At 39.3% G+C, this 27,655-nt stretch overlaps 1 protein-coding gene across 4 annotated transcripts in view; it reads left to right on the forward strand.

Moving 5' to 3' along the window:
• The window catches only part of OSBPL9 (oxysterol binding protein like 9), a 57,108-nt gene that overhangs the window by 608 nt on the left and 28,845 nt on the right, over window positions 1-27,655 (forward strand). For 3 of the 4 annotated variants that reach the window (XR_007205560.1, XM_048313634.1, XM_048313635.1), the window contains exons 2-4: window positions 8,323-8,373; window positions 11,976-12,054; window positions 23,706-23,782. Coding sequence is in view for 3 of the 4 variants with exons in the window: in XM_048313634.1 (XP_048169591.1) it covers window positions 8,323-8,373; window positions 11,976-12,054; window positions 23,706-23,782 (207 nt within the window). In the remaining variant the exon portion in view is untranslated. Of the gene's footprint in view, window positions 1-8,322; window positions 8,374-11,975; window positions 12,055-23,705; window positions 23,783-26,069; window positions 26,163-27,655 lie in introns of those variants that run through there. The other variant, XM_048313636.1, reaches the window with a different exon arrangement.

The raw sequence follows: 27,655 nt of genomic DNA on the forward strand, positions 1-27,655 counted from the left end.
TCGCGGTGCGGTACCGGCGCGCTTGCCGGGCTCGCTGCTGCCCGGCAGGTGCTTCCCGGAGCCGGAACGGATCTTTCCGTTCAGGACTTCCCACTTCCCAGCACTAACTTTTAAAGTGCGGTGTGTTAGGAAACAGTGATGTTTTCCTTAACTTTTTTTTTTTTTTTTTTGCATAACCCCTGACAGATCCTGCCTTGCTGGCTTTTTCACCTTCCTTATTAGTATTTTTACATGACTTACGAGTATTTTAATGGTGTGGATTAATTTTTTTCAAGGAGGCACCCTGAAATCAGAAGGCTCACTGGGTGAACTGCATCCATGCCCCAAAGTTTTCTTCTCGTGGAGCAATTAGTGTATCAGTCTGAATAAAACACATACAAATTAAACCTGTAGTAAGTTGTAATAGATTTACAGCAAATAACTTGAAGTATCACACTGTCCGTGAAGCTTTGTTCATACAGTAGCATTGCATATAAAATTCTTTCCCTAAATCTGGATTTCCATCATATTGGGAGAGAGCTTATCTTCCCAGATGCAGGGGATAAGGCTCTTGCCACAGAACTGTCTCAGGCTCTCAGTTTTGTTCATTTGGGTTCAAAATCTCTCAGCTGGGATGTGGATGGAGAAATGGAAGTGCTTTTGTAGTGGCTATTTAATGGCTCTTCAAATGTCAGCTGTTTGACAGAGATGAATTAGTCAGCGTGGTCTAAGTAGCAGTCCAAGGTGCAAAGTCATTTAATGCTCAGCTACAGAAATAGAAACATTTGCTGATGACTAGTGTGTATAATTCTGGATATTGCACTGACTTTCATTCTATGGTCTTTACCTGTTTAATAGAATAATATTATATTATTTAACTATTTCCTATTTCTAGGTACCTCTACACATACATTACACTTCTATTTTGCATAATTTATTATGTCCTCTGTTAGTATAACACCTTTTAGTTCACAAATTTGAAACTCCTTTATTTAACTACCTATCCTAAGAAATTCAAGTTGGGTTCAAGGAATAAAATCATGTACCTTTACCCCTGAGAAGTGGCTGCAGTTAACATTTCCTTCAGAATGGTTTTCTCATCCATGTGCTGTCTGCACATCATATGTCTGCACATATGCCTCTGAAGTGCTTGCTAGGCCATTCTCCAGACATCTGAATTCATTCTCTTACCTAAGGCTGTGTGTCATGCTGAAACCTGCCTGCCAAAAGATCTGGTCCTTTGGCACGTCCTCTTCTCCATGTGTGCTGGCGTGGTTGCTCCCAGGGCAGCAGGATCAGCAGGAGCAGGGTTTAGAGATAACTCAGATCTAGTCCCAGTTGATTACACACCTCTCAAGAACTAATCCTATCATTCAGAAGGTGGTAAGGCACTGTTTGCTTCAGCTTACTCATGACTGGTAGTTTATGAGGCTCATAAACATCATTAATTTGAAATGTTGGCAGGTTTGGAGGCTTTATTTATATGGGGCAATGGCCTGTTGTGCTCTGCATAGGCAGCCTTGTGTTTGGAATTAACCATGTGATCAGGTACCCAGGGCCGTATGCTGTGCTCCCTCTGAGCCAGTTTGTCTGAAGCAATGGAATTGCCTCACTCTGCCTGAGTGAGTGTGACTGGGTTGATGTTTCAGCCTGAACCTGCCCCCTCCCAGGAGTGCAATGCATGGGTGGGGTGGGCTGGGATGGTTTCAGCCAGGCTCTCGGGACACACAGTCTGGAAGCAGTTTTGCTGATAGGATGGATTACAGGTACTTGGTTAGCCTGTACCTGCTCATCGCCTCTCCAGGCTCCTCAGCCCATTGCAATCCAGAAAGTTCTGTGGACAGGGGACACTTCCTCCAACAGATCCCACAGCCTGTTAACCTTTGGCTGGGGAGCTGTGGAAAACTGCAGGGAAATAACTCCTGATGCAGCTGAACTTTCCATTAGAGCCTGATCCACAAACTTGTTTCTTCATAGGCGTGTCCTTGCGCTCTAGTACTTAGTCTTCTTTGGTAGTTACTTAAAATAGACTGCAGAAAAGCACCCTTAATGTGAAATAAACATTCAAACAGAATTAGTGTGCAATAGCATTGCATTCTGGGGGGAAAAAAAAGGGTATGCTTTGTCTTTTGGTGGAATGAATAGCTGTTAACCTAAGTATGTTTTGGATACATACATCAGAAGCAAATGAATTCAATGAAATTCCATTTCTGGAATGATTAGAACTTTAAAGGAGCAAGGCAAAAGATTTTATATCACGTCAGAGTCAGGAAAAAAGAAAAACATGGTCACATTTATTTCTGTTTTCATTTGTGCCTTCCATCCTTTGTACTTGTATTGCAGTGAACAGTAGTACTACTACTGGCATGGGTGAATGTGAATTTTTCTCACATGCATTTACATGGTGTTTTACAAAGGCCTTTTACCCAATTTGCCAAATTGTTGGCTTTTTTTTCCACTTCTGTAGTCCAGGAGTTTTTTTCCTCATTCAGAATTGAAATGTTCATCCTCAAATTTGCTTGAAATTACTTTTGTGTAAAGTTACTTATGAATTCCATAATTTAGAGAGTATAATCTGGACTTCTCATGCAAATATTCTTTTCACATGTTTTTGCTCAAATAAATGATTGTCTGATATCAGTAAATGGCCACTTTTTTTTTTAAGAGCAAAATATGAATTAAATAACAGTGTGCCATTTTTGCCATTTTGGATCAGTTTGACCAATGGCTTGACGAATTATTTCTTTTTTCCCCTCAGTATTCTTGGATTTGTGACTCTACCAAAGTTTTCTCTTGAAAGAATGACTTAAATATATAAGTTACTGAAGCATTGTGGGATTTTCAGTGTGTTGTTGGCTGTACTGAAATATTTAGGAGATAAGTCTCAAAGTGGCTCATTCCAGCCTTCTGCTGGCACAAGAGCTGTAAAGTTGTTCCATGAGCTGGATTCCAGATGAAAAATAGCTTTGTACTGATTTATTTTTTCAGCTGAATTTGTTCTGTTGTTTGTTTTGTGCATGTCAATGTGAAAACGTGTGTTGACATTCTGCTGGGAAGAGTGCATGAAGACAAAGAAATGGTCAGGGAGGAAGGGGGACTTGAATGCAATTTGCTTTTTGTTTGTGTTTTCTGGCAGAAGTGCTGTCTTAAATACACATCAGCGATGGCCTTGATAACCCTTGGGAATCCTGTAGAAATAATCCAGAGAACCACTCAAGTTTGAAAATCTGATTTTAATTCTAGCTTTAAGTGTACTCTTTAAATAAATATTTAAATTGTATGATAAATTGAAAGCAGAACTGGCATAGCTGTGCAAACAGTGCTAAAAACAGTGCCAGAGGAAGGTCAGTTCCTTAACGTATTTTCAGACTTTGTGGATATTTGACATTTGGTAGTATTGAAAGGAGAACTATTCAAAATGTTGCAGGCTTAAAGAACTGCCTTGCATAGTGAATGAGGGCTGCCAGAAAAAATTGTTGGGTATACATACTGTGTGTTCCTGAAACCAAACTGGGGAGCCTCCCATCATCTTAATGGTTTTTGCACCAGTGAATGCCTAAAGAAGAGACTGAAGTGCTGTTCTTTTGTTCATCATTCCATCATACTACTTTTAAAACATTTGCTGGTCGAATGCTTTCAGGAGCAAGAGCTGTGTGAAATCAGTTGTTAGGAAAAGTAGTTGTGGTAATATAAAAGTATCTTTCCCCTTATGATTTTCAAGACCACAACTAATTAGCAACTTTAATACTGGCTGTATTGAACCACTTGTGGCCACAAGAACCACTTGTGGTTTATACAACCCAGCTATTGAGGAGGGGGACTCAAACTTTGGAGCAGTTTTATGAATCTTTGGTGGTGAGCTGAAAACAAACCTTGTTGACTTGATTTCAAACGATGCCTCCGAAACTGCAGTCTTGGCTCAGTGGCTCCACGGTAGAGACTTGCAGTTAAATACTTCTTCCAAATACAGTTTCTCAATCAACAGCTGCATGCAAAAATCCCAAGAAAACAGGAAAAAAATCACATCTGCTTTTGCACAAACATTCCCTCTGAGGTCTCTGTTTTCCATTCTCAAATTAAATGACACTTTTTTCTTATAATAACTTGATCTGTCACATGCCCTGAAAACAACTCAGTGAGTCTATTAAAAACAGACAAAACTGTAAGTGAACTTGTAATAATAAAAATAATTCTGACTTTATGATCACGGGATAAAAAATATTGTTGGTTATAATACAACACTAAATTGAATTTTGTACATAGTTTAAACTCTGTATCACAGGCTTTGATGCACTGAATAAACTGTTAAAGGATGATAATTTAAGTAGTTGACTCCTCTTTAGCAGTGAGGTTGCAGCTATAGGCAGTTTAGTCTGTAGCTGTGCTTCTTGGGGAAGAGGAGGATTCCAGGATTGTGCTGTACCTTTTACATCTTGATCCAGTTGTTTTCTGATCCATGTATTTTTTTCTCATAGGGTTCTCTAAGTAGTGTAACGCTTTTCTGTGCCAGGACCCATGAAATGTTGCCTTATCTATTTCATATAAACCTGGTATCTGTTTGGGTTAAATGAGCCCTGGTGGCACCCTCAGCTATCACTGCAGTGGTTTATCTCCTGTTTTATGACTGCACCCACAGAAGTCCCAGCTTTAGCTGCACGAACAACAGGGCTGTGAGATGCTGTCCCTGAGCTCAGGGAGCTCCTCCTCTGAGACTGACGAGCTGGAGGAATGGTGGGCTGGGAGCAGCCTGTAAAGTCTTTAAATTGTTGAGGTCTGTTTCTGCTTGAAAAATGAGCGTTGCCTTAGCATTTGATGAGAAAAATGACTATTATGGAAAGTGATCCAAATTTAAGCTTCTCTTGTAGATGTAGACAAATTGCAGAGATTACTGTTTATAGATACAGCTTGTTTCAGGTTCTTGATCCCTATCAGGAAATAAATGTCCCAAGTGGTTTTGCTCATCTGTGTGCTTATGTTAGGGATTTCCATGACAGCACTGAGTGAGTCATAAATGCACCTCTTCAAGTTCTGTGCCCTTCTGTTCAAGCAGAACTCGTGCCTGAGAACTTTTGGAGGCAAAGAGCAGCTGGGTTGTATTTGAAACCTTAAACTTTGCACACAACAGCTAAAACTCAAATGAAATAGTAAGATGAAGGAGGGCTGTGGGCCTTTGGGGGTTGGGTTAGGATTCTGATTGTGTTTTGTTTTCTTTAAATAAGCCCATACATTATTTTCACTTCTCTTAAGAATTTGTAGGTTACCTGAAATGCCTTATGTTAGATCAGTTCTGTACGTGATCAATTGGGCTGTGTGGGTGTAAAAGAGAAACCAATAAAGGCCACATATTTTTGGGAGATACCTGTATTCCCCCTGCAGCAATACTCTATAGCTTTGTTCATTTCTACAAATTTTTATTTGAGTTTCAGCTGAAATTTATCTCATATTGCTGTCTGCTTATAACCTGTTCAAGTCCTTTATCATTACAATCAGTACAGTGTGTATTGAAAGCTTATGGAAAATGTAATTTTGTCTGGTTATAAAACTGAGCACAGAAAAAAGATGGCTGCATATTAAAATCTTAAATATAAAAGGAAGGTAAAATGTGGCTTTTTTTATTAGCCATTCAGAGATGTCTTTCTGCTGTATGAGTTTTCGTTCAGTGAAATGGAACCATTCCTCAAAACAGTTATGGGATGGCTTTATTTTTAATAGGGTATATTGGATAACCTAATTTCTACCAGAGAATAATAAGGGGAAGTTGAAAATATTTGAATTGTATTTTTATAAAATCCTAGTTGGGGCTGGGGCAAAATCTAAAATGTCAGCTGAATTTTATTTTAAAGTACTGTCCTGCAGCAACAGTGGAAGGTTTGCTGTCTGCCAGTGAGAAAATACAGCACTGTGTGTGATGACATCTGCCTGCTCTGGAGCTCAGGGAATTCAGTTGCTGGGGTGATGGGTGCTTTATTGCACTTAGGTAGAATGAATTAAATTTACTGCTTTCTTATAATTGGTATTAACCAAGTAAAACTCTGTCTGAAGATGGTGAAATTGTAGGTATACAAGCCCACACGCTGACCTGTTATTTCTCTTGTGAATCTTTTTGCAGACTAAGAACATTATAATGTTTAAACTTAATTTCCATTCCATTAAAATGTGGTGGACAAAAAATAGGGAGGCTTTTACCGTATCTTTTGCAGCAGAGTTGATGGTCAGTGGAAATGGGGCTTGTTGGGATTCTGCCCTCTCCTGTACTGGGACAAGCCCTCGTATACCCTACACGTAGCTGAGGGGTCTAAACCCAACCAAACCCAATGTCTCTTCTGCTGCCTTTGCTTTTTTTGTGCTCTGGTTCTGTGTCTGTGCCCAGCACAGGGAGCTGAGAGGGCTTTGCCTGGTGTGTGTGATCCGGGCAGTCAGATCTGGTCGGGTCCCTGCAGCTGCTGCACAGTTGCAGCCTCAGTCCAGATATTTTCTTTCCTGTTTAGATTATGCCAATATTTCTTCCAGAAACCACCAGAGGGAGTGATAAACTCTCAGAAGTGTCCTCCCATTTTAGGAGAACTCTCAAGGCAGTGAATATAAAAAATTAAAGTGTACTCTAGTGAGCTATGTCCCAAATATACACCATTTCTCATAGGAAATTATTGGATAAACTTTGTAGCTAGACACTTTCTTGGGCTTGAGGTTAAAAAAAAAGACCAAAACAAAACAATGCTCCAAAAAGTCTTCCATATGTACTTGTTGTCTAAAAAGAAATTATATATCTGTATAATACATTATGGAGGCACCACTGGTCTTTACTTCCATTTCACTTTGACCAGATAATGTATGTTGATGTGAAAACAAATAGATTAATACTGATGGCTTCTAACATTCAGAAGACAGCTCTGATAAATTAGAGCCTGAATTGAGTGAGAGGTCAGCTAAAACATTATTTGAAGCCCCAAGTGCTGTACTTTTACATTATCTTTAGTGAACAGGACTTGCTAGGACTGCTTCATTCTTTCCTTGTAGCTATATCTAAAGCATGTTGCAGATGAAGAATAATTTGTTACTATTAAGACTGATACTTCTTGTCCTGTCTTTTTTTCCATTGATGTCAGCAAGATTTTATTGTCTAATGGCTTCAGTGAAAATAGGTCTGGTGATAATAACATAAATATATTGTCTTGATGGAATTCTTGATACACTGTTGGAAAGAAGTGGGTATTTCAGAAGATGACCGCAAGAGAATCTGATCATGAGACACCAGTGACAGTTGTTTTCCTGACCTGAAAGAATGTAGTTTGAATATTTGGATGGCAAGAGAGAGGGGGTTTCATTAGACAGGACTACCTTTCAGATAAGGCTACAATAGCAAGTAATTTATCATTTAAAAATCAGAAAGTGTGTGTATGGGTAGTCAAAAACCAGCCCTTTTCAGAAAACCAAGTATTCAGAATGACCTAAATGTTTTCTTTTTCCTCTTTACCTTAAATAGTTTGTGTGTTCCACTTGAGCTTGCCACTATTGCCCAATGTTGGTGGTTACTGTCAGCTTTGCCTGAGACAGTGGTGGGAATAGCTGAAAGATCAAGTATCACAATTTCAAGCTGGAAGTGTATTGACTGTTTAGAATTCTCTACTTGGGGGGTTGAGGCTTTTTTGTCAGTGCTTCAAACAGATAATAAAGAAGAGATTGAGTATTTTGCAAGGTAGGTTAGTCTGCAGGTTTGAGGACTATTTATGGACATGAAAATCCTGTTTTCTGATCTGGGCTCCAGTTGCTTCAATGTCTACAAATATTAACTTTTCTAACTGTAATAATGACAGTGGGCTGTACTAGCTAGGAAGTAGATACACAAACATGGCTAAGCATGAATTCTGTATCTGCATAAAAGGGGTCTAAATCAGGGAAAGTTTCTGACAGATATATAATTTAATTTATACAATTCTGCCTGCACAGCTGGATTTTGGTTTATGGACACTTTTCTGAGAGTAGGAGAGAAAGGAGGAAGATATGAATCAGCATACTGCTGATATTTAATATTTCTCAAGTCCTTTCTTCTTCTTTTTACTTTCTATAAAGGTGTGGACTGCATCTTGAAAGTATTTCTTGAAGATATCTAGAAAACTTCTTGAAGTGGGATATTGTGTTCTTGTTTTTTGAAGGATTCATTTTCTGTACCATGGTGGTGTACTTCTGTGTGGGAACTAACCTATTTTGTAACAGAAGTTGCATCTTGTTTAATCCGTCACTAAAACATGATATAAAAATGCTTTATTCTTTCTCTGTTGCTTTGAATAACTTTATTCTTACTGTATTTGTTAACCCACTGCTCTGGTTTTTTTTCTGTTTCAGTCAAAAGACAAAATGATGAGAGGCTCACGCCGAGGGTGTGTTAGACTCAGGGTAAGTGTTGTTTTATTCAGTACTTAATGACTTACTGTGTATAATGTGTCCTAATGGAGAGAACTGCAAGGAGACTTTTGAGGTTTGTGCTCTATTCCTGACTCTGCAAAATGCTGAAATAGTGAAAGTATTTAAAGAAAGAAAACATTAGAGGTCAAGTGACATGCTGGGCTAATTACATCATATAATTTATATATGGTATAAAAATATTATACATTTTATATGAAAATATTTTCTATTTTATATTAAAAGGTGTTCTATGGCAGAGTAAGATGGGTTAGTGGTAGCATGCCATGAAAACGTTGCTGTTTGCAGTTCTCATTTCTGTGTGTGGAGGTACATGTGTATATACAGGAGGATAATGGATAAGAATGGGAACATTTTGAGTCTTGAAGTAAGAGAATTCTAGGGAAGGGGGTCTGTGGTCTTACAAACAGTGTGATGAGTGTTAAAGGAGAGCTGTGCATCTTCCAGTTACTCCTTCCTTCTGTCACTAATCCTTTCTAGTCTTTCTGTGGGCCTATTACAGGGGTGCCTGTATGAGGCATCTGAGACTCAGAGAATCCCCATTAACTTGGATTTCAGATCACTTATTTGCACTTTGTCTTGCTTGATATATTGATATCTTAATTCAGAATTTCTTTAAGAATAATATGAGTTCAAATCACTGTCTACCTAGAACAAGACATTTCCAAAGACTCACAAGGATGTTTTTTTCATTCTGCAGAAAAATTCAGTCTGAAAAGCCATGCCTGCTTCAGTAGTGCTGTGAGCCTGGCAGTGTGGAGGTCAGCCTCAGCCTGCCAGTTTAGGAAACATTAAAAGAGAGCAATCTGTTCAATGTTGCATGGTCCATCTTTATATGTATTTAACATAAAACAATCCCTTTCTCTTCTCCCGTCTGCCACTCTTCCATCCCAAATTGTTCTTTGGTGTTTTCTAAAAACTTACAAACTCCCCCAGCCTTTCTCTGAATATATGTGATTTACTTGGTGGGGTTTTTTTTTGTGAAGGAGGAAGGAATCTTCCCTTTTTTTGCTTTTGCAAAGCAGCTCCTCTGGCAGATGACAGTGATACTGATAGCTGAACAGATGGGCTTCTGCAGTCTGAAATTCTATCAAAGAGGTTTTCTGTTTAGAGTAATTGTTGATTTGTAACTGTAGGTGTGAACATAAACAAACATGTAATTTACACAATTTGTCTAAAATACTTCCTTTTCTCTTGAATGGATTATTAAAAGTTTGTTCCTCACCTTTTTGCTCTTGATACACTTTTCATAGGCATGAAGTTTCATCTTCAAATTCTTTTGTTGATTGTCTTGGTGTACTTAGGAAAGTGTATTCATAGAGGATTCTGTGTCGTCTGCACTATGCTTAACTCCTGCTAAAGTTTTCTGGAATATACGTAAACTTTCCCACTCTGATTTTACTTGTTCATATGTATTATCTGCATGATAGCTGAAGCATCTTCTGTGCTTCTGGCTCAGACCCCAGTGTTGCAGTGACAGTCTGTGCACAATGCACAGGTTTGTGCTGAACTCACAGGCCCAGGAGAGCTCTCCCTGCTCCCACACTGAGGATGGGGCAGGACTCAGCTGTCCCAGTCTGTGTTTAGCCTTACATGAGTTTAACCTATATCCTCTGCAGAGAATATCTTGGTCATGTTCTTGGTGTCTGACTTACAGGTTTTTGATATATTTAGCCTGGAGAAAAGGAGGCTCAGGGATGACCTTATCACTCTCTACAATTCTCTGAAAGGAGGTTGTAGTGAGGTGAGGGTCAGTCTCTTCTCCCAAGTAACAAGTGACAGGGTGAGAGGAAATGGCCTCAAGTTGCCCCAGGGGAGGTTTGGATTGGATATTAGAAGAAATTTCTTCACTGAAAGAATGGTCAGCGTTGGAACAGGCTGCCCAGGGAAGTGGTGAAATCACCAGCCCTGGAAATGTTCAAAAGATGTGTGGGTGTGGCACTTGCTGAGATAATTCAGTAGTGAATGTGGTGGTGCTGGATGAACAATTGGACGGGATAACTTTAGAGCTCTTTTCCGACTGTAGTGATTCTATGGTACAGCTGTTGAGGAGAATGATACTGTACAACTTGCAGTGACCTTCTGATTTACTGCATAGCAAAACATGTACTTAGAGTGCCAGATATTTTTTATCTACTGGTATATTTAAAAACAAAATATGCTGGTTGTTGTGTGCTGGCACTAAAAGTATTCAGAGTTATACTGGCTTGGATACACTTTTTAGGGGCCTTTTTAATAGTGATCACAGAGCTGTCCGAAAAACCTGTGTGGAAGAAACTCTTGGAGAAGTTAAGTGGCACATTTTATCAGTGGAGGGAAATAAAAAACCAATTTGGTGCTCTCCTTTCCTGCCGCACTGCCTTGGATTACAGATGGTTGGTGCTGTTCTTACTGGCTCCTACCACTCTGTTGTGGGGCCTGTGGTGGTCGCAGCCATGCATGACTTGGTCCCAGAGGCCACAGATGTCATGTAGGGACTGTGAGGAACGTGTGTGGGTAACACTGACTCAGCTCCCTCTGCCCAAGTCTGTCCCCAAACCCCCGTTAGGTTTTGGCCGGCCTGGTGTATCCCTGACCCCCAGCCCTGCAGCTGCTGTGGGATGCTTGGCTGAGTGAAAGGAAGCACTGCTTGGAACTGACTCACGTCTCCTGGTACTAGTGTTACTCTTCGTGTACTCTGAGAGTAAGGGCAGAATTTACCCTTTAAATATGTGAACCTTCCAGGGATGTCTGTCTGTTTTGTGGGAGGTGGAAGGATAGAACAGATCCTGGTGCTGTGTTGCCTTGGAGAAGAAGAGAAACTGAATAAATCCACTGGTGATTTTTGAGCTAAATATTACAATTTATTGGAGTTGGCAGAGATGTGGAATTGTCCTTTTTTTTGTATCTTCTCCTGGGTGAAACTTATTTATTATAAGTGTTAGAGGGAGCAGGAATGAAAATGTGGGTAGATTTGTAAATAGCTAAGCACAGATGGTCTTTAATTTATTTGCATTTCCTTGTAATAATTCATGAAGAATTAGACGACAAAGCTAGTTACTTTCGATATATCCTGATTACATACTCTTAATATTTACTTAGGGACTGAAAATTAGATCATGCAGTATACCAGTGACATGACATGATGGGCCAAATTCATTCTGCTAGAATGATTTATTTTTTATTACAGGCTGGTAGATAAAATCAGGTCAAGAGCTTCTTTTTGTAGAGTACTTATGAATTATTATTTTTATACCCAGAAAATACATATAAAATATTGCTTCTTGCTCTTCTTTAAAATATAAGTAGTAAACTGCTGCAGCATAAAGCCACCTCCATTACAAAAATAAAAGATGCATATTATTATCCAGAAAATCAGCTTTACAAACATTTACTGGTTTTTTCTGCAACTAAAAATTTATTGTTTTAAAGAACTGACTGCATCCTATGACTGAACAGAGAATCTTTCTGCTCTTTACTGTATTCAGTTTGCTTTTAATTTGTCAAAGCTTTTTAAATTCCAGTGGTGTAGTGATAGAGTGTCTGCTGCTGATGTCACTGCTTGCCTTATCAGGATTTTGTTCTTTGTTTCACAGGGAGCTGTGATTGGTATAGACGATGAGGACGACAGCACCTTCACAATAACTGTTGATCAGAAAACCTTCCATTTTCAGGGTGAGCTGAAAGAAGAGATTGTTTTTCCTTATAATAGATTCCACTCGTATTTGATGGATGATTTTAAATGTTTGGCAACAGAACAGCATGAATGAGCACACTGAGAACATTCTGGATCCAGGGGTGCTGCAGGTTAGGCAGGGATTTACATCTGCAGTGGATACATATGTGCTAGAAAGAGACTGTAGCTCTGGCAGGATTTGGAGATTAATAATGTAAAGAATAAATCACTCAAGGGGAGAAAGTAATGTGCTTCTGATTATGGGTTTCGCTTACAAAACGTTTCTGATCTTCGTTATCAAGATACAATTATGCATTTCTTTATGAAGAGAATCAAGACTGGTCTGAAGGTTGCAATTTGTATCCAAATAGAACTTAATGCTCAATTATGAGGAGACTAGAGGCAACATTTGGCTTAACGGTGGAGCTTTGCTTCAAGATTTACCAGCTTGCATTCATTTCATCTACATTTCTGTGTCTTGTCTGCCAGTCACCATTTCTCTGCTATTATCCTTTTATTCACATTTCCTAACACCAATGCCATCTGCCACTGCTATGTTTCGTCATTGCATGCTATGGCTCACCGGTAGAAAGGGTAAGGCTCTATATAATTGCTATGTACTCCTTAAATTATTTTGTCTGCAGCAGTAGGACAAAATACTGCGCTAATATTGAATAGAGAACTTCCTTTTTCTGAATGTTAAAATCTGAGGGAAGTGTGATGAAAATATTTTGCAACTAACATTTGTTAGTCCTTTTGCTTTTCCTCTACAATGCAGTGACTAAATAATTGCTTTGTATAGAGCTGGAAACTGTAAATATCCAAGAGGCACATTTGCATTTAAGCAGTCAATTTATGTAAACTGAAATAATTCTATAACTTGTATTGTACATATTTTTAAATCAGTGATTTGCAAATGGGAATTATCATTAGTACTGTTGCTTTTGTGAGACTATTTCTAATGGTAAATATTAATTGTACACCATATTGTCACTGGCTTCTGTATTCCTTGTGCTACAGTTTTTTCTAAATGCTGCTGCTGTCCTCTGGCTTTTCACTGCATTAAGCCTCATAAATATACCTTCATAATGCTGAGCTCACAGCAATACTCAAATCTACTGTTCCCAAGGATAACTGATAAAATGCAAGCTAATTGCTAATGCAGTAATGGAATGCTGTACTAGGGCAGTCTTTCAGTACTACAAAGCTAAATACTGCTGAATATTTGAGAACTTGATACAGGTAAATCTAGACATCTCTAGTTAGTAAGATACACCTTTTTTAATGCATCTTGTTTTCAGTGATTTGTTGTATGCTGTCTTCTCCTTTGGGTAGCCAGATGTCTTAAGAAAACTGATAGTATTTGACAGGAGTAATGTTTTACTCTAAGTAATATTGATAATTTTTGAACAGCAACGTTGTCACGTCTTGTGCTTTATAATTTCCCTTTCTCAGCATTTCATATTAGGCCAGGATTTATGTATGCTCCTTTAGTGTACAACTAAGATATTGTACACTATTTTCTGTATTATGCTTTTTTATTAGTATATTATGAAGATAACGTCCCTGATATCCTGGAAATTGTAATGATACAAGCACAGTATTAATATATGTGGATTTAATGCAAAAGTGTATAAAGACAGGTAAGATATCAGTCCTGTGATATTTCAGTATAAAAAAAGCTCCATAGAGCTACATATGTTGTTCTTACAGCCACTGTAAATGCATTCTCACCTCATGCAACCTCTGTCATAATTATGTCAAATGTTTGTTCATTTTATTAAATTAATTCAGTATTACACAAGTTTTAACTTATGCAAAATGTAGGTCACTGTCAACCATGAAAGGCGAGTGGTTAATAATGTAAATATTACAAAATGTATGCTGAGACCACATAGGATATGTGGGGCAGGTTCTGGGAATAATCCAAGAAAACATACAAAATTCCTAACAATTTCTTCCTAACTTTTAATACCTGATTAAGATAGAGCTTTTGTTCTGCAAGGTAGTCATAGCTGTAAATACATTCACCCTTTATAAAAGAAGTCTTGGACAAGAGAAGACTGCAGGAATGGCAACTTACAGTCTCTTCCTTCTTGCTGCCTTCCTTCATTCTCAAGGACAGACAGGTATTCAAAGAACCTGGAGCCTCACTGGGGAAAAAACAGAACTTTAAAAATCCAGGCTTTCAAAGATCTGCTGATCTAAGTTAGGGTCCCATCTGCAGTGGAACAGTTTCTCTTTCAGGCTCTCCATTCACTCAGACTTTAAGTCCTGATTGGCGCCTCAGTGAAATTTTGCTGACAGGCAGTGATAGAATTTGAATTAGTGAAAAATAAAACTTCATTCTGGGTTAATTAATTATTTCTTAATATCAATTACTCAAAATTGCACATCTGACTAACACTCTAGAGATGTAATTAATGAGATGAGGGGCAAATAAGTAATTTAAAAATGTCTGATTAGCTTCTCACATGGAAGTTGATTCCGTGTGTGTGTGTATGTGTGTAACTGAATGTCCAAAGTGCCAAAGCTCCAGTGTCTCCCACTGAGATTTGCTTGTCACTGGATTTTGGTAAATTCTGAGTCTTCCTGGTGTAGAGTTCACATTTTGTTGCTGCTTGTGTCAGTCTCCTTCTCTTCTGTTCTTGACTGTGCTTCCTAGTGGCCACTCCTGTATTGAACATCAGTAAAAATTAAAAAGTTTTTATTACGAAGGTATTGTAGGTTTTGAAAGATGACTGGGTACATCCCAAGTGGGATCCATATCCTTGGTACCTGGGTATAAAGGAAAGAAGTTAATTGGATAAATATGGGCAGTAAAACAAACAGCATGTTTTGGTTTTACTGTGAGCTTCACTTTAGCTCTGCCAGGGTTCCCAGCAGGTTTTTTTTCCTGTATTTTATTGTTATGTACAGGTATATTGATGTTTGTTCATATTGGAGGGGGAAGGGAGGTAGAATGACCTCAGACATTTTAAAATAGATTTAAAAGTAATGTATTTTATCTCCTGATTGGTCCTTGTTTGGTCACGCTGAATATCCAGTTTCATGGCTTGCTTGTAAGGCTTCTGAATTAGGTAGATCTTAAAGTATTCCCTCGTGGGTTTTCTCAGATTAGATGCAAAAACCCATTCAAGTTGCTGTAAGACATTTGGGATAATACTTTCAGTTTAATTTACCTTCCTGTCAGGAAGCTTTTTCTTGGTAATATATTTTTCCTTGCTGCAGTACATGTCCCTGTTCTAAATGTTCCATCGCTTTCCAAACACTGTGGGGGTTGGGTTTGTTTTTCTTTTAACATCTTTGTGCCATCACCAAGCTTTAAGCTCTTTCCATTTGGAAATTCACTTCTTCAATCCTTCATATTACTTAGCTGTTCTTTCTCCTCACTGGGATGCTCATAACTTAAATTCAAGAGTGGGAACATGATGTTCAAGGGAGTCTGGCAAGGGTATTGTTGTATTTCTTCTTGATATTTGATTTGCTGTCTAACCTGAAGCAATAATAGCTTCTATTTGGACTGAAATACTTCACTAAATGCACATTGTATGCAGAAAAAAAGAATTCATATTAAAAAAAAAATCAGATTTTTGAACTCCTACCTGAAAACCCAGCTCTTATTCTTTCAGCCTGCAGTACAGTTCCTTGGAAGGCAAATCAGTTTTGTCTCCACTGTTTTGTGTAATAAAGGATTGAAAGATTGGAAGCAGTCCAGTGCATCGATCTGAGATGATTTTGCTTTAGCTTTTGTCTTTCCTTTCCTATTCCTGACACAGAAGTGTCTGAGAAATGAAGCCTGAATGTTGCTGTGCAACTTACTCCCTATTACATGAAAGCTGTCAGCTGGTAGAGTTCTCCTTCCTTCCCATCCTTCCCCAGTTTGTAGCTTGATTTGTGGCTTCCCACCATCCCAGCTAAGGAAAAAGGGAGTAATGCTGTAAAAGCAAGGATTTTTTGTTAATGTGGGAGGCATTATTATTGAGGATATGCTGGAGTCCACAAAGGCCTTAGTTGCTGAGCAGTGTCAGAATTTGAGATTTTAAGTATTTGCATTACGTATCAAAATTAGTTTTATTGGTTTTATACCTGTATTTCAACATTACTTGCAGAAGTAGTCAATATTTACAGTCTTCTATACATCTTTGACGTTGTCCACCAAATAGATGACAGGAAGCTGACTGCTGTTGTGGTAGAAAGAGGCACTTAAGTCGATCACATTACCTGATTTAAATAACGATTCATAAATTGCAGCCTTTAAAAACAAAAAACTTTAGAGCTTTTTAAATTTGATATTGAAAAATGCCTAGAGAGAGATTTTGGTGTGAATTCTTGGTCTATGCTGGTTTCTTCAGTGATGTCTGTAACTGCTGTGACAACATTGTCCTAAGTTAACATTTTTCTGGGTCTTTTAGGGTTCTGGTGATACTGAAACGGTGAATTCTTCTATGCTATGCTCAACTGTGCTTTTAAATTGCAGGGGAGGATGAGCAGCTATGCTCAGAGTAAAGCTGAGCTACCTGTCATCCTCTCTTTACCTGACCAGGTCTGGGCTGCACAAGGTTCTGGGCTGCGTCTCCTCCTCCCCTGATTGGCATAGCTGCAGAAATTCCTCTGTGAGCCAGAGCTAGGTTTAGCTTTTGCAGTGATTTTTCTGTCTTCACCTCTGCCTCCTTTTTGCTATTGATGTATTGCACTGGTGTTTTGAGGAGTTGGAACATGTGACCAAAGTGCAGGGAATGGTGCATGGTTGTGCTTTTCCTGTTTCATGCAGGTCCTTCTTGCACCAGCAGCATCCTGTGTTGTAATTGTCTGTTTTCCAATCATCCCATGGTTATGCCATTTTTAATGGGACTTTCTGTACCCAATTGTTGTGGTCATATATAAACACCTCCTGGTTTTCTGTTTTTGAGGTTGAAACTGCGTATTTCAAAATACGTGTTAAACTTGAGAGTAGCAAAGAAATAGTACCAAGAAACAATATCTGTATATAGTGTTTTGATTTGTTTTCTTTTTTTCTTCCTCTGGAAGATAAAGTATATTTATTGCTTGTTACTTTTGGCATCAATATGAATCTATTATCTCAACTGTATATGTGATGCATGGCAACTATTTTGGAAGGAGAAAAATGATCAGAAAAGGTCTCACTATAAGGAGGGGAGGGATACTGAGTAGCTCAACACTCTTTTCCTTCTGTTTTAACAAGAAATTTCAGAAAGCAATAAACTTGAGTTTGACCTGTTAAATGGACAACTATTTTATTGGCTAAGAAAATGGTTATATTTTTGTTCTTCTCTTTTGATTTCTTTTTCAATTCAGGCCAAAATGTGGTTTCTACCTTAAGCTAGTAGTTTCAGAGCTTTTTCAGTGGAATCTGCAATGGAAAAAATCCTTTATTGTGAGGGTGGTGAGGCCCTGGCACAGGTTGCCCAGTGGTTGCCCCATCCCTGGAAGTGTTCAAGGTCAGGTTGGACGGGGCTCTGAGCAACCTGGGATAGTGGAAGGTATTCCTGCCTGTGCCAGGGGGTTGGAATGAGATCATCTTTAAGGTCCCTTCCAACCCAAACCATTATGTGATTCTATGATTTTAAGTGCAAACATACCCTAAAAGCCATTTTCACAGAATATATCATATGAGGTATTATTTAGTGTTACTATTACTAATATTTAAGTATTATTCTTTAGTTAAAAACCAGATACTTGCAGATTTGTCCCACACTCAGGAATGTTTAATTACAAAATTACACATTATATATGGATTTCCAGAGAGAACTAATAGCAACTTGATCATATGTTTCCTTTGTCACACAAGTTTCCACCCAAAGCTATGTTTCTGGGCTGATTATAAAGCTTGCTAAAAAAGCTTTTGAGCTTAGATAACAATGAAGGAGCAATTTAGTTGATTTCTCAAGATCACAGATTATTCTTACAAACACATTGTACACAGGAGACCTTCTGATGCTTTTTGTTTGGGCAAGTCTAATGACTTTGTGTCTTGTGACTGCACAGGAGTTTCCTGTAGGGACAGGGAGCTCAGGCTGGTCAGACACCTGCAGAACAAAAGGAGGATTGATTTATATGTGTGGGTGGAGAATGGCATCAGGGGGAGGATTAGGAGAAGGGAGAGTAATCATTATGACAACTCCAAAATTAGGATCCAGAGGAAATAATGTTCAGCCTACTGACAGATGTGAGAGCTGCGTGTGTTGGAAGGGTATTTGTAAACAGTGGAAGTACAGTGTTTTGCTAGGCTTGTATGAAACCCTGCTTCATCTTGCCTGTTTTTCTATGGTTTGAAAGGCCTTCAGTGACTTTAAATAGCAATTTATTTAGCCATGGAACAGTCCTGTGATGCGTGACTTTTCCACCTTATTGAGCACTACTGATAAAATCTCTCCATTGAGACTGGTGGCAGAAATCCTATCGATCTCAATGTAGCCAGGATTTCATCTCTATTATCTGATGATTTGTGTGTAAAGATACTACATTAGTTCTGCACTTGGCTGAGGAAATACAGGAATTTTGCATACAAATCAGTGGAAGTTTTGTCAGAATAGAGGCTGCATAATTGACTCTATTGACTCTGTGGGTGTAATAGCCTCTTCTTACTGAGTTCTGCCTGTAAGTAGGTCACAGTGAATGAAAATAAAATATGCATTTCTTTTTGTGACAGTAATCTAGTAATTTTTTTTCAATAATTCTTCAGGTTTTCTTTCATCCTAATGCCCATGTAGATGTACACACACAAAAAAAATAAGCACCAATATGCAGACTCTGAGGTGATACATTTTTTGTGTATTCTGTCTTCCAAGTACTGCTGTGCATGACCTAGAAATGCTGGTGGTAAATTCTGTATCGTGGAGCAGAGTTAAACTTGTTTATGTCTAATCTTTAGATGCTATCAAGCTTAGGCTGGAAAAAGTAATCTGTTTTATGCTGTACTTTAACATTTGGTATACGTTATATAAACACATATAATCTCTCCACAGCAAAGTAAATATTGTAGGAACTTAAATTATAAAATTTATTCTCTATTTGGGAAATTAATTGAGGCTGAGAGTATCTAATGTAGCTGCATTTCATTTGCCTTCTTATCCTCATAGAATGGAACTTTTTAAAATCCCTGACATATCTGATGTAGCAGTTTGGGAAGTTCAGAGAAAAAGGGCTATTTCAATAAAACAACAGGGAGTTTTAAACCACAGTTTTTCTGAATTACAGAAATTCTTCAGGAGAAGCGGTAATTCTTATGTTTAGTACGTTTTGCATTCTATAATTTTCTCTTCGGTCAAATAATTGCTTTTCTTTCTTTGGACCTTCTCTAGGAAAGAGTTCAGAATTTTTTGGTATATGATTATAAGATTGATGTTAAAATATTTTAGGAATAAGCTCAACCAGACGGATCACAAAAAATACACATTTAAAAATATTGTTATCATATTAAAACTCACTGTAATGAATGACATACTTTTCAAGTGTGTTTCTCTGAATAGTCATAACTAGGACTGTGATCACGTTAAGTATCCTGTGGTTGTCTTAGATATGCCTGAGATGTCACAGTAAATTGTACAGGTGTCTTTCAAAGGATGCACCATAGACACAGAGGAGTGTGGCATATGGGAACAAACTGTAATCTAGCTCATGAATACTAATTCTACTAGAAAAAAAAGTAAAAATACCTTAACTGACATAATCACAGTAAATTGCAACATTTCAGCCATTAATGATTCGTCTCTTGCACATAGCAGTGATTATGCAGCTCTGTGTGGATTTAGCTTCTTTCACGTGCAAATGTTCACTGTTAAATTGCAGTAAAAACTGAATTAATAATTCCAGCACTTAAAATAAGAGCAAAACACAGGCACTGTTAGTGCCCTCTCAACTGCAGACATAGCATTGCTATTTTTGTGGATAGTCGATGCTCTAGCACAACTTGAATTTCAGCTGACCAGGTAACTCTTGCATTAACCCCCCAGACTAAGAACGGCCTTTATGTTTTTGAGTGTCACATATTTCTCATGTCCAGGTGTCCTTCAGTGTTTCTTGTTTGTTTTTTGTAATATTGTTATTCTAGAGTCAGCCTAGGGAGAAGCAACTTGTTTCTCTCTCTTGCCCTTCTTTTTTTAGAAGTTTTGTGCCAGGAGGGACCAGATAATACTCCTTTATTTTTGTGTAAGCACAATACTAGTGTGATTCCTTGGACTAGATAAGAATTACCTTATCCCAAATATTTTGTCAGAAACAAATTCTGGAGTAGCTTTCACATAGGAATTGAGGAGGGGGATTAACTTTAAAATGGAGCCTGATCAAATAATGGAAAAGTCGGAGTGATTTCAGGGTACTTGAGGCACAGGACTAATGAGCAGGGCATTCTTGTCCCTACCTGCTGAGGAAACCATCTGCAGAGACAGAGCGGATATTATGTAGTGTGCAGCACAAACTTCTTAGGTGCAAAGGTATTAGAGCTTTTTCTTTGACCAAAGTTGCCTTCTTTAAATGAAAAACAGCTTGGATATTTAGCTTTCTCTACAGATGGGTAGATAATGATCTCTGACCATTGTGTGTAGATTTTTCCCATAAGTTCTTTTTGAGCGTGTCGACTAATCTCTTTTTTGAATGTTCACATTGATTTTTTTTTTTTCATCAGTGATCTTTTGGCAGCTGGTCAGTTCTAAATTGCTTTTACCATTAGGGAGCTTTTACTTGCACCTAATCTCACAGCTGCCATTTTGATTAGATTTAATATAACTTTTCTTGCATCTTGCTTTACTAAAAACTGCATCCTACTGGTTTTCTCTGTGGTTTTCCTAAGAGTCTGTGGAGGAGAGCCAGGAGGATCTGCTATTGATGATAGATGGTCTGAAATTAAACCAGTGTCCTGAACAGAGAGTGCTTAAAAGGTTTTGATGCTGTGTTTCCACGTAGTAAGCAGTCTTCTCATGGCAGTGTTCCTGGATTTATTGTGCCCAAGACTTTGTCTTAAGTAGCAGGACTGATGAGATTCATGTGTGCTCCCTAAGGATTGATCATGCTATGCCAAAAGATTGCTATGTCTAATATATGAGGGAAAAAAAAAGCTTTTTCCCCTCTTCTGAGCCCTTGTAGAGAGAGCTATAAAGGGGTCATTGGAGGAGGAGAAGTTTCAAAAATTTAGTTTATTTATGAGCATGGGAAAGTCAGTTCCATTTTGGAGCTGTATGGATTGGCTGGTTTCTAGGTCTTCCCTGTTGCTGTGAGGCCTCTCTGTTCTGTTGGGGGTTCAGATACAAGTCAGAATTTGATAACCTTTATTAATGGGCTACTGTATATTGAGATTAGTATTTAACTAATACCGTGACCTCTTTTTGCTGGCAGCGTGGAAGATCACAGGAATCCTGCTGCAATACAAGGATTAATTCACTGGTCTGCAGCTTAATGGTTTCCTTTTTAGTTTAAATAATCGTGGGAAAAAACCCCTTGAACACGGGATATTTGTATCCTATGAATTACTTAATAGCTCCTCATTGACTTGTACCCCAGTTCCTCAGTAAGATATTTTTTGGGACTGGGAGATGGTGATTAAAAAAGACACCACAGAAAAACAGAAAACAAACCCCAGAAACCTTATACACATTGAAGTAATGTTAGCCACTGTCATTTTGGACAAAGCTTTGAAAAGTTAAAGCCCTGATACATTTCAAATACTGACAGATTAATGACACAGGTAACTATATATGTTTAGTGATGACTGGCATAAGAAGAATAAACTTGATTGATATGTCTGGCAGGACTAGGCCCAGGGACCTGGTTTTGGTAAGCAGAACCAAAGAAACTAAAAGGCATTAAAATTGATTCTAATTGACTCATTCAGCAATTGAAATTAGTGTTAAGGTGTAACCTACTCTGTGCAAAAAGAACAGGATGTGTGTACAGAATGTGAAAAGAAAAATTATAATTTGCATGTTGCAAAATGTATTTAATGTAATGCTGTCACTGGGCACAGTTCACAGGGCCTCTGTACCTCCATCCTGTCTGCTTTCACTGCATTATAAACTTGTCCTCAGTGCCTGCTTCAGCTTCTCAACTGAAGTACTAGTAAGAAGAGTCCTGTAAGTTAAAAGTTATTTTTGATGAGCTGTTGAGAGTATCACAATGGCATATCCAGCTTTTTAATACTTGCTGCATTTCCTGCAGGAAACTCACCTGCTGTTCAGAGTAACATTTAATTACTTTAACATCTTCCTGCAGACTTTCTCTGAGCATCTGAAAACACTTTGGTAGCCACTTTCCCTTATGTCTAGTTTTCATTTGTGCAGGTTAGTGGTACTGTGACCAAAATACCTGTGGCGATTGATTGTGCTCTATTTTAAAAGAACAATGAGTAAGGATTGACTTGTAGTAGATGGGGAAAAACGTGTATTTTTAGGAAAAAAATAGATAGATTTCAAACTTTTACCTTGCACATTATGGAAGTTTTGCCCCACTATTCTGAGAGGCCACCTCATCAGTTAGGCTAGGATCAAGTTTCTGTATTAAAAAGACATTCTTAACAATTTCTCACAAACACATACATCACCAATTCTTTCCTAATGGTTTTGTTAACTTGACATAATTAGTGTATATATGCTGAAGTAAACAGTGCAGTATGTTGCTCTTGATATTGGTATAGAGTTATCTTTGGGGAGTCTAGAAAAATCTACATATTTAAAAGACTCGAGGCATTTTTAAGTACTGATAGGTTTAAGCTGCAGAATTCTCAAAAATAAAAGCAGTGGAAACAAAAGGGTGAGGAAGGGAACATTGAAACAAAGCGTTTTGAGCTGGAGAGTACATATCAGTATAACCTAAGCTAAGGATATTTCCTCTGAACTCCTTAACAAATAAGTCAGATAGAAATCTCAGTTCACTGATTCATAATAGGTGCTAGTTCACTTAAGCTTTCCTTGCTTTTAGCAGGCTTCCTGTTTCTTTTAATACCCTCTATTTGAATGAGGAACTAGAAACAATTGTCAATAACTATTCTAAATCCCTTTACAGGCCAGTTTGTTTACAGTCTGTTTAATGCCTCTGGAATCCTCTCTTTTTTCTTTACCTGGAGTCCACTGACTCTGCTCCTTTGTTTTTTAAGCACTCCTAGAGCACAGCAAGGAACTCTCTCAGACTAGTGAAGTAAAAAGGTGGCATGTCTGTACTGGGGTAGGGGGGAAAGAAAGCAGTTGTAGAGTAGGATTTTCTTTGGTTTAATGTTTGTTGCATATTTAAGATTATTCTTTGTGCTTCATTATTCACACCGACGACCTGTTAGGGGTGTTTGTCCTGTATTATGAATCCATAGCTGAAAGTTACTATGTCCACACTGAAGCAGAATTTATTACAGGTTGTTTATTTTCTTGTAAATAAGAAAATTTTAAAATTACTTAATGAATTAAGTGAGGAATGTCTATGCAAACTTCTCTTTGCATGTGTTCCCCTAAAGCTGGACAAGGGACAGAGCTGTAACCACAGAAGAAGAAACAGGGTATTAAGACAACTGGAATCATGTGCTTGGTGATTTAACAAAGACAGGATGGGTAATTTCCATATTTAGTGTGGACATCAGATCTGTTTGCCTATGTCTTTTAGTATGTAAGACTGCATGAAATTTAACAATATCTTTTGAATAATTTTTCAGCTCGAGATGCAGATGAGAGGGAGAAGTGGATCCATGCTTTAGAGGACACCATCCTCCGCCATACCCTCCAACTTCAGGCAGGTTTCACTTTCAGTTTTCACTTGTTTTACTTTTTATTTTCAATGCAATGAAATACAATGTCATGACTACTAATATCCAACACATCCTGTATAATATCTGACTGTTCTATAGCCTGTATTGGATATAGGAAAACATCAGTTTAGGTTCAAGTCTGTCACATTTTTCTTGTCCTACCATAATGAAAAGTCAAAATGATACTTTCTTTTATTAACTCATATTTATAAGATATATATAGTTATCATTAACTCATATTTGTTTATAATGTATATTTATTGCAAAGTTCTGGATTTATTGTTGTACATTTAGTATGGATTTTGGTTGGGTTTTTTTGTTGTTGCTTTTTGTTTAAAACTAGGAGTTAGTCCTTTTTGGGCCAAGCCTCTTGTGTGCTTGTATGCCACCTAACTTGGAAATGAAAATTAACAGCAGCATTGAACCTCTTTCTGGATGACAGAAATGGTAAATAGCTTGTGTTCGAATCCACTGTGTAAGCTGGATATCAGTGGTTTTCTGGTACTAAGGACAGATGGTTAGATTGAGGGTGATTCTTAGCTTTAGTTACCTAGTCCCAGGAGTTGGATTCTGCCATCCTTGTGGGTCACTTCCAGCTCAGGATATTCTGTGGTTCTATGATCTAAGATCAGTTTCTGGTGATACTCTAGAGCTGGACATGTCTATAAGACTTGCTAAACATTTTTTTTTTGACCTGGAGAGAAACCCAAACTCTCATGAAAGGGATCTGGTTTGTACCATAGAAGTGTGTGGTGACAGTGTAGGAATCTTAAAGCAGGTCTTCATTATTTGTGTTGAATAAAGGTTTGGTTGTGCTTTTGTAATATGGCGAGAGAATTAGGTGTCTTAACATTTGACTCAGTGTGAAGAAAGATAGACTAAAATCTCTAATATCACATGAAGAGAAGATTATAAAGACTGATCTAGATGACATTTGCCCAGTCTGAAGAGTTAGAACAAACCTGAATTTGCCCCATCCAACTTTAGGCACTTGTACTATCTCAGTCAATTTACCTGTTAGACAGTGTGTTTCAACCTCTTTTGATCTATTAAGGACCACTACGAATTTACTAGAGAATAGCAGATCCCTGGATAAAAATTCCCATTTGACAATCAGCTTTGTATCCTTCCTAATGTGTCATGGGTATGTTAAAAGTAATCTCTCCATCTGGACACAGTAGCTGACCAGGGGTTGAAGAACCTCGCTCTGCAGTGGATGTGAGGAGACAGGGATTATCTAGAGAACATTTTGTGGATGTAGAAGGGCTGAGCTCCCTCCCAAGGGATGCCTCTTTCCCCATCCTCAGCTTAGGAAGTGAATGGGTTACATGAGTGGTCCTATTTAGGGTCTGAAATGAAGTAAAAGGAGTCTGTGCTGTTTTCTCCACCTGGAAGACTTTTTATGGTTTTGGAGATACAGAGTACAGGAATGAAACACTAGATGATACACTGGTTTTATCAAAATGTACATTTCCATGCTCTCTAGAAATTGTGAGTGTAGTTTTATTGGCAGAAATAGATTCCATGATAGCAGCTAATAATGGAACTGTCTCCCATTACATAACTGTTCACGGTTTTGGAGTTTTTCAAACGAGTAAGGCATATGTCGACAAAAAAAAAATAGCCCAAGGTAGTAATTTATCTAGTAATGTTTGAGGGAATAACGAAAAAACCAGAATTGGGTATTAAGAAACATACCCTCCATCCTTGTAAATATGTTCACCATTGAATGTAATACTTTGTGGGCCACTCCTGTGTGCTCACCACTCATTTTCAAGAGCCTTCTTCAGTGTGTGGGTCATGTAACCTTTTAGCTTCTGGCCCTTGTGTGTGGAATCCGTGGAGTAGTATTCGCTTACACCCCCATTCAGGAACTGCCACGGTTTGCCACGGGAGCTGCTGAGCCGACACTGATTTAAGAATGAAACGCGACTGCACCTCCTTGCCAAACCTCTTTTTTTCGTGCCTTAGGAAGAGTGGTCTCCATTCTGTTCACCCTCACCGGTGGGACGTGCGGGCGGAACGAACAGGGGCTGAAGTTTCGGGAGATGCTCGCAGAGCTGAGCGCGGGGTAAATCCTGGCAGAAACATCCCCGCGCCTCCATGGCCGGGCAGGCCCTGCTGGGCTTCCCCCCTCCCTCCCCCGCCGCGGCTCTCCGGGGCCGGGCCGCCCCCGCGCCAATCTCCGGCCGCCTTGTTCGTGACGCGCTCGGCGGGGCCGCGGCCGGGGGTCCTGCCCTTCCCATCCCGCCCCTTCCCGCCCCGCTGGAGGCGGCGCTGCCGGGGCCCGGCGGGCGGGCAGCCAGCCCCGCGCCTCCGCTCCGCTCCGCTCCGCTCCGCTCGCAGCACCGAGGGATGGCCGGTGTGAGTACGGGGCGGGAGGGGCGGGGGGGCCTCCGGTCGGGGCTGCGGGTGTCCCTCGGGGCAGCCCCGCGCGCCTCCCGGGCGGGCAGCGAGCCCTGCCCTTGGCGGCCGAGCGGCGCTGGCGCTGCCCCGCCCCGCCCGGGCACCGCGGGCACGGAGCCCCCGGGGTGGCTCCGGGCAGCAGCGAGTGCCGCCAGGTGCCGTGTGCCCGCAGGGATGCTGCCGTCCGGATGCACAAACACGCCTTGGCTTCAATAGCCTTTGAAAAAAACGGCGCTTCATGCACTTGATCTTCTTTCGCTTTCTTTTCCTTTGGACAAAACAGTCAGACGGGTTCTTCGTGGGATTATTGGCTCAGCGGGATGGCAGGGTCTGAGTGCCGCGGCAGAGATTATTTTCTGTAAAGGCATTTTCTTAGGTTCTTAGTTTCTGTCGCAAACGAAACACGTGGCTGACAGTCACAACCTTTAGGCATCTGGTTTTGTCCAAAATATTTTATCTTTTCAGAGTCTTTTTTTCATATTTCCATGCTGCTTTCAGTCTGCCTGTTCTGGTACAGGAGTGTTCAAGTTTGAAAGTCAGACTCAAAGTTGACTTCACTGTATCAAACACTCATCCGTGCTTTGAGAAACTGTACCAAACCCCAGGTGGTTCGTGTGTTGTGTGAACCAAATCAGGAAGGATTACGAGTTAATGCGAGGTGGAGAGGTGAAGTGGTGTCTGTATGTTCTCTAGTCTGATTAATCTTCCTAGTTTTATTTTTGCCTAAATGTTCTACTGTGTTGTCCTTCAGTATTTGTAATGGAAATGTTTTTGAAACACGGAATAAAACACACTTCTGACCCCCTCCCTCCAAGCCTCAGATGAGCTGCAGTCAAGGAACTGAGTCATAAATACACATAATGTGTAAAGGGACCCAAACTGTCCAGAGGGCTGACAATTAGTAATGTCGTATCCAAAGGGAACAACAATAGGGAGGAAATGTTTCAGACACACTTGAAGCCTGCTTTGTTTGAATTTTGAAACTGAAGTGTGTTGTTCTGCTTGCTGTGTTTTTGTATGCACTTGTATTAAAGCTATTGCTAAAAATAAGCATAGTTGTTCTAATATTAACTTTGTCTATGGAAAAGTCATTGAACAGATGGTGTGATACTACTGGAAATGTCATTCTGAACCCCCAGCATTTTTCCCCTTATCCCCCCCAAGTTGTTACTGTTGTGGCATTAGCAGACCTGTTGCTTTGCAGTGGCAGCACATGGATTGCCTCATACCAGCAGGACCTAAGGGGGAGGGTATGCATGGGGTGAAGGCATATTGTGGCTAAAGTTTCTTGTTTATGTAGGGAGATAAGTTATCTCACATTTTCTCTAGTTCCTCAGCAGCGTCTTATGTCAACCAGCAGTCCACTCAGACAGGACATGCTTCTAATTGTCTGCTTTCCTTGCTGCCTGTCAAGTACACCCTAGCAGCACCCTAGTGCTACAAGTACTTTT

This window comes from Corvus hawaiiensis, chromosome 9, assembly GCF_020740725.1.
Source record: "Corvus hawaiiensis isolate bCorHaw1 chromosome 9, bCorHaw1.pri.cur, whole genome shotgun sequence".
NCBI lineage: Eukaryota > Metazoa > Chordata > Aves > Passeriformes > Corvidae > Corvus > Corvus hawaiiensis.